General features: G+C 36.4%; 2 protein-coding genes across 3 annotated transcripts; one reads left to right on the top strand and one right to left on the bottom strand.

Annotated features, from left to right (window-relative positions):
- The first annotated feature begins 3 nt into the window (after positions 1 to 3).
- On the top strand, positions 4 to 11,012 carry LOC117325598 (cytochrome c-type heme lyase-like). Of its 2 annotated transcripts, none has more exons than XM_033881941.1 (7): positions 4 to 124; positions 4,508 to 4,809; positions 5,184 to 5,331; positions 5,858 to 5,978; positions 6,421 to 6,504; positions 7,644 to 7,921; positions 9,849 to 11,012. In XM_033881941.1, exons 2-6 carry the CDS (start codon positions 4,534 to 4,536, stop codon positions 7,903 to 7,905), a joined length of 891 nt encoding a protein of 296 aa, XP_033737832.1. In that variant the 5' UTR covers positions 4 to 124; positions 4,508 to 4,533; the 3' UTR covers positions 7,906 to 7,921; positions 9,849 to 11,012. The 2 variants fall into 2 exon arrangements, with proteins under 2 accessions (XP_033737832.1, XP_033737831.1); XM_033881940.1 differs by having other exon boundaries at positions 5 to 124; positions 7,644 to 7,923; positions 9,852 to 11,012.
- Positions 11,013 to 12,540: 1,528 nt separating this feature from the next.
- Positions 12,541 to 16,245, bottom strand: LOC117325595. The gene is made up of 3 exons (XM_033881938.1): positions 15,853 to 16,245; positions 14,841 to 15,066; positions 12,541 to 14,279 (listed from the first exon to the last, which is right to left on the bottom strand). Exons 1-3 carry the CDS (start codon positions 16,195 to 16,197, stop codon positions 13,783 to 13,785), a joined length of 1,068 nt encoding a protein of 355 aa, XP_033737829.1. The 5' UTR covers positions 16,198 to 16,245; the 3' UTR covers positions 12,541 to 13,782.
- Between the last annotated feature and the right edge of the window lie 315 nt (positions 16,246 to 16,560).

The following is a 16,560-nucleotide window of genomic DNA, read 5'->3' as shown; positions in this document are numbered from 1 at the left end:
GCCACGCATCATTCACGCGCATATTTTTCCAACAACGGAAGTTTAAAATAGCACGTTGCGAAACCAAAGTCAACTGAAGGAGCATGATTCGATTGTAGGACATTTTGCTGAAAAAAAGGAACAGGTGAGTTCTTTTTTATTTCATTAATTAAATCAAACGGGGTTTTTACAATAAATCGAGTTTTAACGATTTTTTTTCGCCTTTGTAGCAGTTGAAGTGCTACACAGCTTTCTGTCAGCTGTTCATCTAGTCTACAACGTTCTACTGTAGTACTGATGATATAATGCACGGACTTGCATAAGTCAATGGATTATGTAAGAAGTTCTCTTTGGTACTTTGGGACAATTTATTTAACTTTCAATGATTATAACCAATAAATGACGTGAGTCATCTACCATAGACTGTCTGATTCAAAATTTTGATAAGTTGTAGGGAATGACATGTACTGTACAGAATTAATATACATATACTGCCAGATGTACTAACTATACATAACACATTGTAGTTATTTATTATTTAATTATATATATTTTTCTATTTTAATAAATTCAATAATTTATTTTTCATTCATGGTTCATACATTTCACTAGATAAACTGTCCACATGATTTTAATTTAAATCAATAGTAGCTATGCTCAGGCATTTTTATTTTTTATCAATATACTTGCAAGCTGTACAGTATGTTTATGCATGAAGCATCTCTTAGGCATGCCAATAAAAAAACCAGAATGAAGATGTGTGGATTTTTGGATTTTTAATGATTTTTTTTAATTTCGGAAATTTGGTCATTCTTGTCAGCTTCGTCAACCATTTTTCAAAAAATGCGTCAGTATGAAAAAAAAATAATTTCAAAGTGATTTCGGCAATATTTACATAAACCACAATTTAAAACTATATGAATTTTTTCATATGAAAGCAAATTTGGCGTTTAAAACATAAACAAAATTTTTATCTCTGCGCAAAGATACCACAATTTTTGAAAAAAACAAGCAAATTATCTCCCTTTGCAATTATCTACAATTTTGCTTTCTTTGCCAAAGAAAATACACACACCTGTCTAAAACATGCAAACTAGAAAAATAAGAAGTAACCTTTTAATATCTTTATGAAAAGCATCAAATTATAACCAGGGACTGTGTCTGTGACCGTATCTTTGACATTGTTAGAATTAAGATGACTGTCAAATATATTGAAATCACATTAACATAGCCTCAATATCATATCTGCATCATCGGTCAATCGAATGTTTGAAAGGTATACACTTTCATGTGCTAATTTAACACTATAAAAAGACGCTTGAGAATGACGCTTTACTAGGTATAAGGTAAGGTGACAAAAAAAAGTTATCTCCCCATTGCCTGAGCATAGCTATCAATAGTTGTATTTTTACAAGCACATTAATTACAGCCATAGATCAAGTCTGTGTTTTTAGGTCATCTGACCCGAAGGGTCAGGATGACCTATAGTCATCATGCTTCGTCCGTCGTCGTGCGCCGTCTGCCGTGCGCCGTCCGCTGTGTGTAAACTTTTCACATTTCAAACTTCTTCTCAAGTTCCATCAGTGGGATTTAGCTGAAGCTTGCCTGAAATGATGCTGAGATGGTCCTGACCAAGTGTTGTTATTTTTCGGGTCAGTCTGAAATCCAAGATGGCCGCCACAGCCGCCATTTTGAAAACACATTTGAAACTTCTTCTCAAGTTCCACTGGTGAGATTGAGCTGAAACTTGCCTGAAATGATCCTGGGATGGTCCTGAGGAAGTGTTGTTATTTTTCAGGTCGGTCAGAAATCCAAGATGGCCGCCATGGCAACCATCTTGAAAAACACATTTCAAACTTCTTCTCCAGTTCCACTGGTGCCATTGAGTTGGAAATTGGTGAGGATGTTATGGACGGAGAGCCAACAAAGTGTTGTTATTTTTTGGCCCCGTAAAAACTTCGACATGGCAGCCATGGCGGCCATTTTGTAAAATGATTGCGCAATCATGGTTCTTCTGAGCAACACCTATTTAAAACTTCTTCTCAGATTCCACCCGTGGGATTCAGCTCTTACTTACCAGAAATGATCCTGAGATGGTCCTGAGGAAGTGTTGTTATTTTTCGGGTCGGTCAGAAATCCAAGATGGCCGCCATGGCAACCATCTTGAAAAACACATTTTAAACTTCCTCTCCAGTTCCACTGGTGCGATTGAGCTAGAAATTGGCGAGGATGTTAAGGAAGGAGAGCCAACAAAGTGTTGTTATTTTTCGACCCCGTAAAAACTTTGACATGGCAGCCATGGTGGCCATTTTGTAAAGTGATTGCGCAATCATGGTTCTTCTAAACAACACCTATTTAAAACTTCTTCTCAAATTCCAATAGTGGGATTGAGCTGAAACTTGCCTGAAATGATGCTGGGATGGTCCTGACCAAGTGTTGTTATTTTTTGGGTTAGTCTGAAATCCAAGATGGCCGCCCCAGCCGCCATTTTGAAAACACATTTGAAACATCTTCTCAAGTTCCACTGGTGAGATTGAGCTGAAACTTGCCTGAAATGATCCTGGGATGGTCCTGAGGAAGTGTTGTTATTTTTCAGGCCGGTCAGAAATCCAAGATGGCCGCCATGGCAACCATCTTGAAAAACACATTTTAAACTTCTTCTCCAGTTCCACTGGTGCCATTGAGCTGGAAAATTGGTGAGGATGTTAAGGAAGGAGAGCCAACAAAGTGTTGTTATTTTTTGGCCCCGTAAAAGCTTCGACATGGCGGCCATTTTGTAAAATGATTGCGCAAACATGGTTCTTCTAAACAACACCTATTTAAAACTTCTTCTCAAATTTCACCAGTGGGATTCAGCTCTTCCTTACCAGAAATGATCCTGAGATGGTCATGAGGAAGTGTTGTTATTTTTCGGGTCAGTCAGAAATCCAAGATGGCCGCCATGGCAACCATCTTGAAAAACACATTTTAAACTTCCTCTCCAGTTCCACTGGTGCAATTGAGCTAGAAATTGGTGAGGATGTTAAGGAAGGAGAGCCAACAAAGTGTTGTTATTTTTTGACCCCGTAAAAACTTTGACATGGCAGTCATGGCGGCCATTTTGTAAAGTGATTGCGCAATCATGGTTCTTCTAAACAACACCTATTTAAAACTTCTTCTCAAATTCCAATAGTGGGATTGAGCTGAAACTTGCCTGAAATGATGCTGGGATGGTCCTGACAAGGTGTTGTTATTTTTTGGGTCAGTCTGAAATCCAAGATGGCCGCAACAGCCGCCATTTTGAAATCACATTTGAAACATTTTCTCAAGTTCCACTGGTGAGATTGAGCTGAAACTTGCCTGAAATGATCCTGGGATGGTCCTGAGGAAGTGTTGTTATTTTTCAGGCCAGTCAGAAATCCAAGATGGCCGCCATGGCAACCATCTTGAAAAACACATTTTAAACTTCTTCTCCAGTTCCACTGGTGCCATTGAGCTGGAAAATTGGTGAGGATGTTAAGGAAGGAGAGCCAACAAAGTGTTGTTATTTTTTGGCCCCGTAAAAGCTTCAACATGGCGGCCATTTTGTAAAATGATTGCGCAAACATGGTTCTTCTAAACAACACCTATTTAAAACTTCTTCTCAAATTTCACCTGTGGGATTCAGCTGTAACTTGCCTGAAATGATCCTGGGATAGTCCTGAGGCAGTGTTGTTATTTTTCAGGTAGGCCAGAAATCCAAGATTGCCGCCATGGCAACCATCTTGAAAAACACATTTTAAGCTTCTTCTCCAGTTCCACTGGTGTGATTGAGCTGGAAATTGGTGAAGATGTTAAGGAAGGAGAGCCAACAAAGTGTTGTTATTTTTCGGCTTCGTAAAAACTTTGACATGGCAGCCACAGCGACTATTTTGTAACATGATAGCGCAATCATGGTTTTCCTGAACAACACCTATTTAAAACTTCTTCTCAAATTCCACCTGTGGGATTCAGCTCTAACTTGCCAGAAATGATCCTGAGTCTTGATCAAGTGTTGTTGTTATTTTTCGGTTTGATCCAAATTCCAAGATGGCCATGATGGCCCACAATGCCACTATACCTGCTACAGAGAAGGCATACTACAATAGTATAAGGGTCTTTAATTTAGAGTCAGATGACCGTTAAGGCCCTTGGGCCTCTTGTTTGTTCATTACAAGGAATTGGTGATGGCTAACGAGCATTATACCTAGTTATTTATTGAGGGTAATCAATGACTCATTCATAATGACTAATAAAGGCCACTATTTCATTATCTCTCACAAATGTCTTGAATCGTAACTACACTGGGCATTTTATTAATGTGAGTGACCCTTTTCATGTAAGATGGTTTGAATGGCCTTCCAAAAAAACGTGTGGTCCTTTTCATTCTTGGCTTCAAAATGCTATAAGTACAGCTTCAACCCCATCTCTACTTTTGTTTATATCTTTGATTTCATCATACTTTTGACTAACAGGATTCTTTGATTTCTTAATTACTTATCTCATAAAATGTGTCTCGTTTTATTTACAGGATATATATTGAAGTAACTTATCAACATGGGAGGGAGTAACTCTACTCCGGTGGCACCAAGCGTAACACAGAACTCGGCCTCCCCACCAACAGAATGTCCCATGCACAACAAAAGTGCTGGAGACAAAGACATGAATTCTAACAACATCGCCCCAAAGAGTTACCCAAGTGAATGTCCTATGCATCAGGGAGATAGTAACCCACAGCAAACAACACAGAACTACCCAAGTGAATGTCCTATGCATCAAGGAACTGCTGACGGTCAGAAGAATCAATCTGATGACATTGATCCATTAAACATGGTAACTAGATCTTCTATAGTGACTTAATAAAATGATTACACTATAACAAGCTGTTGAAAGCAGGGATCACTCATGATCATGATCAGTGTCTCAGGTGAAAAGTAGGGATTTTCACCCATGTTTTTGTTAGAAAATCTCATGAATTTCTCATAATGTGAGATTTTATTCAAAAATCTCATCCACCATGATTATCTATTGTCTGGAAGGAAATGATCAATATTGAGTCGGTGACACTAAAGACTTGCTACTGTAAGATAAATGAATCATCATTGAAGAATATTTTTTTCTCAATAGCTTAAAAAAACCTCTTCAAAATCTGTTCAATAATAATGACTTTATGATCTAAGTTTTAATATGTAAGTTTATATTAACAGATGCCACCCCCAAACCAGCGTCCTGCTCCAGATCAACCATTTCCATTGGAAAAGGACAGAATTATTTCCAGCATTCCTAAAGCGGGCGCCAGTGAAAACTGGGTTTACCCATCAGAACAGATGTTTTGGAATGCCATGTTGAGAAAAGGTTTGTGTTTGCATTGGGTATTCATGGGAGCTTAATAAGCAGTACCAAAATAAAATTTAAAACAAAATACATGTAGTAAGTAGTAAAAATAAATGGAAAAAATGATATGTTGGAATTTCTTATATATGTATGTACATTTTTTATTTGTATTAAATAATTGGAATAATCAGAATGGTTTCAAATTTGCAATATTACAAAACAAAGTATGAAGCAAGATGGAGGGGTTATATGATCTGGTGATTGTGTTTGCAAAATAATTTATCTTGCATGTCAAAATTTTTGCTGCTTTGATAACAGTATTTAAAGTTACAAGATGCTTTTAAGTGTTATACTGTTACTTCTTACCATCAAATCACCTAAACAATGTAGTAAAAATATTTTGTTCATTTATAGTATATTGACTAGTTTCTTTGGAGTTGTGTCCCTTGGACCTGTTAAACAATCCTGTCAGATTACACTATGAAAGCACAGTCACTACTATAAGTTGTGTACATGCAATTAATTTCATTTGATTTAAACCTAACAGGTTGGAGATGGAAGGAAGATGATATTGGAGCCAAAGATATGACAGACATTATTAAGATTCACAATGCCAACAATGAACAAGGCTGGCATGAAGTCCTTAAGTGGGAGGCTCTCCATGCAAAGTAAGATATAAATTATCACTGCAATCAAAATTAAGAAATAAAGAAGAAAATTACAAAATAAAAAGATTTATCTTTTCCAGAAGACAAAATTTGTAATTGTTTTATAGATACTTAACCAAATAGATAAATGGGGTATCAAATTTTCTGTCTGTAGAAAAATGCACAAAAGATCTTTTTGGGTCTAACATTGGTGTTGCGGAGTTAAATTGTTATATAAAAAATATCTAAATTGGACACCTTTTGGAGCAAGAGATATCATACTCGGCTCTACTTCTATCAAATAGCAAGCAAGGTTACATATGCTTCACAAACAGTCTGAAGTTTTATTGTAGAAGTGTCTAGTTTTAAAGTAGTAAAATAGTTTATTAATGTTTCAGATAGAACCTTTTGGTAGCATGCTTCCATTTAAACAATCACAAGTGACCAATTTCTTACATTACAGAGAGTGCGCTACACCAGCTTTGAAGAAATTTGGAGGCAAGGCCACAGAGTATTCTCCAAGAGCCAAAATTAGGAGTTGGATGGGGTAAGGATCAGTCATTAGAGAAAAGAATTTTAGGAAAAAAATTACTATTCCGTATAAATGATATCGCACATGGTATTGCTAAAACACCATTGTGAAGTCATAATTACATGACCTTACAATACAGGTATTGTCATGGTGGTGAAAAATATTGACTTTCCATCAATAATCTTAATACAGTTGAAAATACAATAGTAAAGCATGTTTTCAAATTGAATAGAAACTAACACTTTGTGTTCATTTACCGTATTTGACTTAATAAGGGCACAGGGCGCGGGTAATTGACAGTGGGGGCGCCCTTATTAAGATTAGTTATTCTGAAGATTTATGAGACAGACCATACCTTATAGCAGAATACCCAAGGCTGTGGAAACAGTAAAATATTCAGTCATAAAAATATTCCAGATGAAGATATCTATTCATTATATATTAAGCTTAAACATCACTTGAATATTCCTGTAAGCTTGTAAACCATGCCAGCTGATCTTTAGACCAGAGAACGTGTGTTCAACCATTTATGTTCGAATGGAACTCTTTTTTTGTTCTATTTATAGACACAGGTGATTTCCCAGATTATATCAGACATCGTTTTCTTTGACCTAATAATTGATTTACAATGTCTTTTACTAGCCTTTTGTTCTGAACAAAAGTTATTTATCAACAAGAATGAAGTCTTTTACTTTATCTTCAAATAAAGATAGTAGGTTATTATTTGTATGTGTGTTTAGTTTCGGGTGCTCTTTGCACTGACATGTCATCTGTAGGAATAGACAAAATGTGGCAAAAACTTGTGTTCCAGTTACTTAATTTGCTGAAGAAAATTGAACACATAAAGTAGCAAAACATTTCACATGAATTATTACTTTTAAACACCATTTTGACACTCAGTCAAAGATTTATTTCCTTGAAAAAAGGTAGGGGCGCCCTTATTAGGTCAAATACGGTATGTTAAATTAATCAAACTCTTTATTTACTTGTGTTCAATTATATTAATAAAACTCTTCATTAATTTGATGTAAATTTAACTTTCATTCAGTATTACATAAACAATTACATTGTGTTAAATCTCTATCTAAATAATATTATGTTTTTTATTTTCTTTCATCAAGCATATCTTATTTCTATTTATTTCTTATTCCCAGATATGAGTTGCCATTTGACAGACATGATTGGATTGTGGACAGGTGTGGCAAGGATGTGCGCTACATTATTGACTATTATGATGGTGGCCAGGTGGACAAAGACTTCCGGTTTTCTATTTTGGATGTTCGGCCAGCTTTTGATTCATTTGGTGCATTTAAGGACAGGACGCATGTGTTTTTTATGAGACAGGGATTTACAATAATGGATTGGTTTTCCGGACTATTTCGTTCTTCAGATAGTGCAACAGAGAAAAAATCATGAGAATAATTGCTAGTTTTTAGGTCATCTGACCCGAAGGGTCAGGATGACCTATAGTCATCATGCTTCGTCCGTCGTCGTGCGCCGTGCGCCGTGCGCCGTCCGCCGTGCGTAAACTTTTCACATTTCAAACTTCTTCTCAAGTTCCATCAGTGCTATTGAGTTGAAACTTGCCTGAAATGATGCTGGGATGGTCCTGACCAAGTGTTGTTATTTTTCGGGTCAGTCAGAAATCCAAGATGGCCGCCACAGCCGCCATTTTGAAAACACATTTGAAACTTCTTCTCAAGTTCCACTGGTGAGATTGAGCTGAAACTTGCCTGAAATGATCCTGGGATGGTCCTGAGGAAGTGTTGTTATTTTTCAGGTCGGTCAGAAATCCAAGATGGCCGCCATGGCAACCATCTTGAAAAACACATTTTAAACTTCTTTTCCAGTTCCACTGGTGCCATTGAGCTGGAAATTGGTGAAGATGTTAAGGAAGGAGAGCCAACAAAGTGTTGTTATTTTTTGGCCCCGTAAAAACTTCGACATGGCAGCCATGGCGGCCATTTTGTAAAATGATTGCGCAATCATGGTTCTTTCTAAACAACACCTATTTAAAACTTCTTCTCAAATTCCACAAGTGGGATTCAGCTCTTACTTACCAAAAATGATCCTGAGTTGGTCCTGAGGAAGTGTTGTTATTTTTCGGGTCGGTCAGAAATCCAAGATGGCCGCCATGGCAACCATCTTGAAAAACACATTTTAAACTTCTTCTCCCGTTCCACTGGTGCAATTGAGCTGGAAATTGGTGAGGATGTTAAGGAAGGAGAGCCAACAAAGTGTTGTTATTTTTCGACCCCGTAAAACTTTGACATGGCAGCCATGGTGGCCATTTTGAAAAGTGATTGCGCAATCATGGTTCTTCTAAACAACACCTATTTAAAACTTCTTCTCAAATTCCATCAGTGGGATTGAGCTGCAACTTGCCTGAAATGATGCTGGGATGGTCCTGACCAAGTGTTGTTATTTTTCGGGTCGGTCAGAAATCCAAGATGGCCGCCATGGCAACCATCTTGAAAAACACATTTTAAACTTCTTCTCCAGTTCCACTGGTGCCATTGAGCTGGAAATTGGTGAGGATGTTAAGGAAGGAAAGCCAACAAAGTGTTGTTATTTTTCGACCCCGTAAAAACTTTGACATGGCAGCCATGGTGGCCATTTTGTAAAGTGATCGCGCAATCATGGTTCTTCTAAACAACACCTATTTAAAACTTCTTCTCAAATTCCATCAGTGGGATTGAGCTGCAACTTGCCTGAAATGATGCTGGAATGGTCCTGATCAAGTGTTGTTATTTTTCGGGTCAGTCCGAAATCCAAGATGGCCGCCATAGCCGCCATTTTGAAAACACATTTTAAACTTCTTCTCAAGTTTCACCAGTGCTGTTGGGCTGAAACTTGCCTGAAATGTTCCTGAGATGATCCCAACCAAGTGTTGTTTCTTTTAGATTGGTCTGAAATCCAAGATGGCCGCCATATCCGCCATCTTAAAAAACACATTTTAAACTTCTTCTCCAGTTCCACTGGTGCCATTGAGCTGGAAATTGGTGAGGAAGTTAAGGAAGGAGGGCCAACAAAGTGTTGTTAATTTTTCGGCCTCGTAAAAACTTTGACATGGCAGCAATGGCGGCCATTTTGTAACATGATTGCGCAATCATGGTTTTCCTGAACAACACCTATTTCAAACTTCTTCTCAAATTCCACCGGTGGGATTCAGCTGTAACTTACCAGAAATTATCCTTAGATGGTCCAGACCAAGTGTTATTATTTATTGGGCCGGTCAGAAATCCAACATGGCCACCATGGCCAACAGTGCCACTATATACTTGCTACAGAGAATGCATACTACAATAATATAAGGGTTTTAATTTAGAGTCAGATGACCGTTAAGGCCCCTGGGCCTCTTGTTTTGGTTAATTTATTGCATAACTACATGTTCATCACCCATCAGTATTTCTACATTATCAAAATCTCGGAACCATCTGTTCCTGGCACTGCTGAAATAGCAAACCTGCGAGGAAGTATGTGATTGATCTACATCTTTGGCCTAAAAAAAAGTCCTGTGTTTCTGCCAACCTTACTGTCTGTATATTTTTGTGTCGAAGAATTTTATTTTTTTGGCTATTTCAAGCAGTAACCTTAATAGTAAAAACTTTTACAAAATATCTCCATCTACCTACCCTATTTTGTTCTGGCATGCTAGTCGAAACACTGTACATATATTATTTTTTAGGCCTTGCTTGATTTAAAAGAAACCTATTCAGTTATGATGTAACATATGTGCCAGTAATGTGGATGTTCAAGACAGTATCGAAGTGAAAATGTTGTCAAAAAGCTTTGACTAACTTTGAAAGTATCTCTCATTTCCAAAGTAAAACTTCTGTAATAATTCTTGTCATGTATTTTCAAAGCCAAGAGAACTTTGACAGCGAAACAGCTGGTTGTACAGTAAAGCATTTAATTGTTTGTCACAAACTCTTCAGGACATAAAATGTTGGTTTACTCCAATTTTTGTTACAGTTTGCTTTGTTTGATGTTTATAATTTATACCTATACTGTAGGGTGAACAGTTCTACTTGCCCCACACTCAGGACTAGTGAAAATCTTTCATTATTTACTGTGACGCTATATGTTCGGCCAGCAAATTATTCGCAACCTGTTTACACCTGAGGTATGAAAATACACACCTGAGGTATGAAAATACACACCTTGGGTGATTACAATGTGTACAATAAATTTGGCATTTGATGCATTCCTGCCCACCAATACATCTGCTGCAGTTCAATCCTAGCCAAGTTATCAACAAATGTCATTTCCTTGTCCTGTAGCAAGTCAAGCCCCTTATTTGAGTGTTTTTTGTATTGGCTCCCTGAGCATATTGCAGGATAAATATAGTAAATGCGTATTGAAATTGAAAGGTTAAAGTGAGTTACCTGTGACTTGTATCTGTTATGAATGCATTTTGGTATTATCAATGGCCAGTTGGTACAAGAGGATAGAACTCGCTAACATCTTACATTATGAGATTTGTTTGTGTGTATGAAATTAAAGAAGTGTAAATTGATGAATCTACAAATTGTTTGTTTTCTTTGTCCATCAATTCAAAACACTATCCACTATTATTACGTCATGGATGGATGGAATTGACACTTTTTTAACTCGCCTGTCCTAAAGTATAGTTAGTGTTATAACAAAGAGCTTATGACTAGGACAATAGAAAGTGATAACTAGGGTCCCCATTGAAACTGATGACTAGGACAGTAGAGAGTGATATCTAGGGTTCCCATGGAAACTGATGACTAGGACAGTAGATAGTGATAACTAGGGTCCCCATGGAAACTGATGACTAGGACAGTAGAGATTGATAACTAGGGTCCCCATGGAAACTGGTGACTAGGACAGTAGAGAGTGATAACTAGGGTTCCCATGGAAACTGATGACTAGGACAGTAGAGATTGATAACTAGGGTCCCCATGGAAACTGGTGACTAGGACAGTAGAGAGTGATAACTAGGGTTCCCATGGAAACTGATGACTAGGACAGTAGAGATTGATAACTAGGGTCCCCATGGAAACTGATGACTAGGACAGTAGAGATTGATAACTAGGGTCCCCATGGAAACTGATGACTAGGACAGTAGAGAGTGATAACTAGGGTCCCCATGGAAACTGATGACTAGGACAGTAGAGATTGATAACTAGGGTCCCCATGGAAACTGGTGACTAGGACAGTAGAGAGTGATAACTAGGGTTCCCATGGAAACTGATGACTAGGACAGTAGAGAGTGATAACTAGGGTTCCCATGGAAACTGATGACTAGGACAGTAGAGAGTGATAACTAGGGTCCCCATGGAAACTGATGACTAGGACAGTAGAGAGATAACTTGGGTCACCATGAAAACATATGCATTGTATTTGGAAATTAAACCTTTTAGTACTTTGTGTGATGTAGCAACCAATTACTGCTCTTAAAAGATAATAATACTATCTATCTGCAATCTTTATATTTCTTATCTGTCTGCATCATACACTTGTGAAATTTCAGACAGAAAGCTAGATAACTCCAATATTTTACCTAGAAATATTGCTAACAAAGTCTCTCAAAAGAGGCTTGCCTTTCAGTCATCTTGGTTTTGAGCAGTCAAAAAAAATTAACTTATAACTAGGAACCATGGGGAACATAATGGTAAAATTTCAGATAGATCCCACAGGAACTTTGAGAAGTAGTGCTTAAACAAGAAATGTTTAAAGATGTGCAGCAGACAGACAATGGATTGAGGGTGATCTAAACATGGTAGGTGAAAGATATTCTGTTAATCATTTGCCCACAATGTACAATAATTACAGTAGTGGGTGCATTACACAATCAACAGTTACCTGCTAATTCAGAACTAACAATGATACTCCTAATACTGGTCATCCTCAAACACTGATAAGGTTATTTTTATGTAAAGACATCAGTGAAAATGCAAATCTTGTACCAAATAAATCTAGGTTTAATTATCGACATCTAAACAATATTTCTTTCTTAGTATGCAAACAAGTAATGTCAGGATAAAAACAAAACAAAACAAAACAAAGGTGATTGCATGTTTCTTTTTATTGCAAAAATATTATAAACTGGGTGGTTTTTTTTGTTATGTTTTTTTTTTTGTAAATTCAAATTTTTTATTTAAAAAAAAATATGATAATATGTCAATGAAATTATGCTGGTTCTTTCATTATTGTCTAAAAGATGTATTGTAAGTCACAAATTCTCTAACCAGGGATATTCATTACTCTCCTGAAATGCATGGGAAAAGAAGAGTATCTTATTGAGCACCCTTGGCTAGCGAAGTTGTATAATTCAATAAAGTATTGAACAAAAAGAAATGTTAAAAAGATATAAAATTTGGACGGCAATATCATGGCAACAGTATGTTCCACACTGAGAAGTGATAACCATCTAAGATAGAGTATTCCATAATAAATTCTTTAAAAAAATATGAAAAAATATATTTTGATAATTGTCAATATAAAACTATAATGTCCTAGTAACATTAATTATCTAATCATTCTGTTAAATAGCTTTTCGATGTTTGAGATAATGTTAACTTTGTAACTTTTGTAACATTGTTTGATAAATGCACATTAAGACATAATCGCCTTACTCTCTGTGATAAAAATCTTCACATCTCATTGCTAAACAATCATATAAATACCAGTAATGTCTTCACTTTATCAATATAGATTCTGGATATACATTTAAGGTAATGATTAATTTAGAATATATTTACAAATATATATACAAGATTATTAACATGGTTGATAGTTATGAGGATGGAAGAGATTGCACTTCAATGTTTTACTTTTGACCTTGAGACTGAAGTCAGTGATCTATTTCTATACATCACCCATGGGTCATCCATAAGGCATGTTTTTATTTTAATTTCATCAATGTATCTAACAAAATACAGACCATTTAAGTTTTGCACTCATTTGACCTTTGACCTGAGGGTCAGAGCGTGCTTGTCAAAAAGTTTTTAAAAAATTGTGTCTTAAGTGTTATGTAATGTTGGGAGAGCCTTGTAAGAATATAATAGGTTTTAATCAGTACTTTACAATTCAATGTATAAACTTGCTAAACTTAAAAAAATAACTGTTCAGGAAAGTTTTGATGCAAAATATATATCATCTGTAGACTTCTAATAACGTCCTATTTGGTGAACAGGAGATTGAATGGGAAATTCACACTTAAAATTAGACTTAAACAAATATGTTTTTTGTACCTCCCAAGACTTTGTCTTTGTTAACAGTTGAGAAAGTTGGAATGTATTAAATGTATGTATTACAATAGAGCTATAATTCTTGCTTCAACATGTTCAGTCCCTTTTCAAGTAGTTGTTCTGACAATTTTTCTTTTTGTGCCTTATTTTCATCATTCTTTTTAGTAATTTTTGCTTTTTTTCCCTCAAACAAAATATCAAATCTCCTGTTTTCGATTTCAATAATATCTTCCATTTCAGCAACTTCCCTGACATAGGACATATCACTGCCTGGCAGCCAGTATCGATACTTGTTATTTACAGCGAAAAGAAATTGGAGGACATTTGGGTAATTTATTGCACCCATAATATTTTTACGGTACTCTATAGCATTAAAGGAGATTTCCTCAATCATTCCAGGTTTCTTTGGGACTAGAACCAAGATGGCTGGAAGTTCAAATGTGTCATCTTCCAGACTAAGTCCAAGAGACCTATAGTCCTCGACTGTTGCATCCACAAATCGTCCAAAGTTGAAATATTTCTGGAATCTCACTGCAAGGGCTTTGAACAAGGATGGTGTGTCTTGAGTGTCTGTATTATAAAATGATGAATGTATTCACTGATACAATATACTCTCTCATATTTTAATTATATTTTAATGTCTAAATGAAGACTTATTTGAAATTTCATGGTGTAATATATTAATTTTAATTTTAATATAAGTTTTTGTACTATGGAAATATAGCACACAAAAAACAGAGTGTTCTGTAATTACACTGCAAAGTGGTTTATGATGAGAATACACTCCAATTTATGTGTTCCATAAAATAACATAAAAATGTATTCAAATTAATCCTTATAATTTAATTTACAGTACACAATCCCTGTGGAAATCTTCTTTTATTGATGAACTTTCTTCTCTTAGAAATAATTACACTGCAATCATTTACACTGCTGTATCAGTCAATCAAACGCCATAAAGAAATCAGTATTATATATTGAAGACATCTTAAAATGTAAAGATTTAAAACCCTTTCACACTACTCAAATGATATGTTACACTTGAGTGTGTAATAACATTTATATTACTGAAACAATTCATTTTACAAGTGGGAGAAAATAGGAATTGAGGATTTCTTTAGTAATACAAACCTGAAAGTATTATAAGTGGGAAGCGTGAAGGTGAAGTAGAGAAACATTCCACAAGGAAGTCTTGAATATCCTTGCCCTTCATCATTAATGTTTTGTCTGGCAGAGACTTGATGGCAGCAATCTTAGCATCATTCGGATTTTTAACTGACACCCATTTCTTTTTCTTGTGTTGGAGTCCCCCGTAGGGATACACTCTGGCTTCCCCATCTTTGGCTGAGTCGTAACCCTGAAATGATTCACATTGCAAAAAAAATGGAACATAATTTACAAATTGTTTAAATCATTTAATCTTCAGCTCTGATCTGTAGCAGCAATTTAAGTGTAAATGCCCCAGTTGACATACACACTTAAGATATGCTGATCAATATTTTGTAACAAAGGTCATTAGCAACAATTAATGTACATGTATATATCTATTTCAGTGCCTCTGGTAGGGATTGAACATGGGACTCTTTGCTTACTAGTATAACTCTCTACCGATTAAGTTGATTAGAAATTTGCGATTTCCCTTGCCAGAGACATATATATCACATGACGGCAGCCCTGGCCAAGTGTACATCCCTGTCAAAAGTGATATACTTTTCCACTACAACAGTACATGTAGCTACAGGAAGATATACTCCCCTTCAGAAAAGAAATATACTGCTGGATTAGGGAGACCTTCTCCTTAGTCCGATCGTTGCCCAAATTTTCTCTGTCTCTGACACCCTGCCTGGCGTATGGTGTCAGGGCCAGAGGAAACTCTTGCAGGATTGTTAAGACTAGTACATTGTAGTTAAGATCTTGAGGTCCGTGGTTCAAACGATCCCTATGTTATAGTGGAGGCATTGGAATAATTCTAATGACGTTTGCTGCAATATTAATTAAATGATTTTTTTAACAATAAATAATTTAATAGGTTATAATAAGAATATGTTTACGTGTCTCATCATTTTACGAATTAGCACAACTAGGTCTACCTATCCTGTAGAAAATGATCCTAAAATGAAAGTAAAAGAGATGTTATACTTACCATGCCAGAAAGGAGTTCGTGATTTTTTGTTTTGTCAATCATCCCTAACCAAACAATACCCCTGGCACCGACAGCCATTTTCTTCCATGCCATGGACATGGTACCGTCGTGGAAAATGATAATCCATGGATCGTTGCTGTTCAAAACGACGTCTGTAAAGTTCTCCTGTGCGAGGGGCAAAATGTCCAGGTATTTTTCCTCTGGTGCAAATTCTGGTGTGTCGCTTTGTTGTCCTTGTTGTGCATTCACGCAAGTTAAATAAATAAAAAGGGAAATGGCTGAGAACAACATTTCAATTGCGTTACTAAATGAGACATGTATCAAAGCGTTTCGCAGGAAGTACATGTGGATTAGCGTGGTTGGTTACAAATCAGAGAAATACCCGGAAGTAAAGGGAATTCCCAAGCAAGTTACTACATACTACGGAAGCCCGGCCGTTCAACAAGATACACGATACTTGTATACGTGGTACACTAGGCCGATTTACACAAGTAACAGTTGAGTGTAAGCTAACCTTTACACCTAGTGCACTAGTAGTGCCTAGTAGTGCACTACGTTTAAACTAGTAGCGCACTGCGTTTAAAGTACAGGTAAACCAGTAGTGCACTACACCCTAAGAGGTGATGAACAGCAAAACCCCCATACAGGTAATGGGCAGTACCCATGGCTACCTGAGATTTTTACCTGTACTGTATTCAAAGAGTTATT

The sequence above is a fragment of the Pecten maximus genome, chromosome 4, assembly GCF_902652985.1.
Source record: "Pecten maximus chromosome 4, xPecMax1.1, whole genome shotgun sequence".
Lineage (NCBI taxonomy): Eukaryota > Metazoa > Mollusca > Bivalvia > Pectinida > Pectinidae > Pecten > Pecten maximus.
The sequence above is the reverse complement of the archived record's forward strand: the minus strand, read 5'-3'. Positions and strand labels throughout refer to the sequence as shown.

What these genes read in the sequence shown, in the direction of transcription:
- LOC117325598 (XM_033881941.1), top strand. Translation starts at nt 4,534, where the DNA reads ATGGGAGGGAGTAACTCTACTCCGGTGGCACCAAGCGTAACACAGAAC. An exon ending in TGGGAGGCTCTCCATGCAAA is followed by an intron (nt 5,979 to 6,420) that starts GTAAGATATAAA and finishes CTTACATTACAG; the next exon opens with AGAGTGCGCTACACCAGCTT. An exon ending in AAAATTAGGAGTTGGATGGG is followed by an intron (nt 6,505 to 7,643) that starts GTAAGGATCAGT and finishes TCTTATTCCCAG; the next exon opens with ATATGAGTTGCCATTTGACA.
- LOC117325595 (XM_033881938.1), bottom strand. Translation starts at nt 16,197, where the DNA reads ATGTACTTCCTGCGAAACGCTTTGATACATGTCTCATTTAGTAACGCA. An exon ending in ACGAACTCCTTTCTGGCATG is followed by an intron (nt 15,067 to 15,852) that starts GTAAGTATAACA and finishes GAATCATTTCAG; the next exon opens with GGTTACGACTCAGCCAAAGA. An exon ending in CCCACTTATAATACTTTCAG is followed by an intron (nt 14,280 to 14,840) that starts GTTTGTATTACT and finishes TTTATAATACAG; the next exon opens with ACACTCAAGACACACCATCC.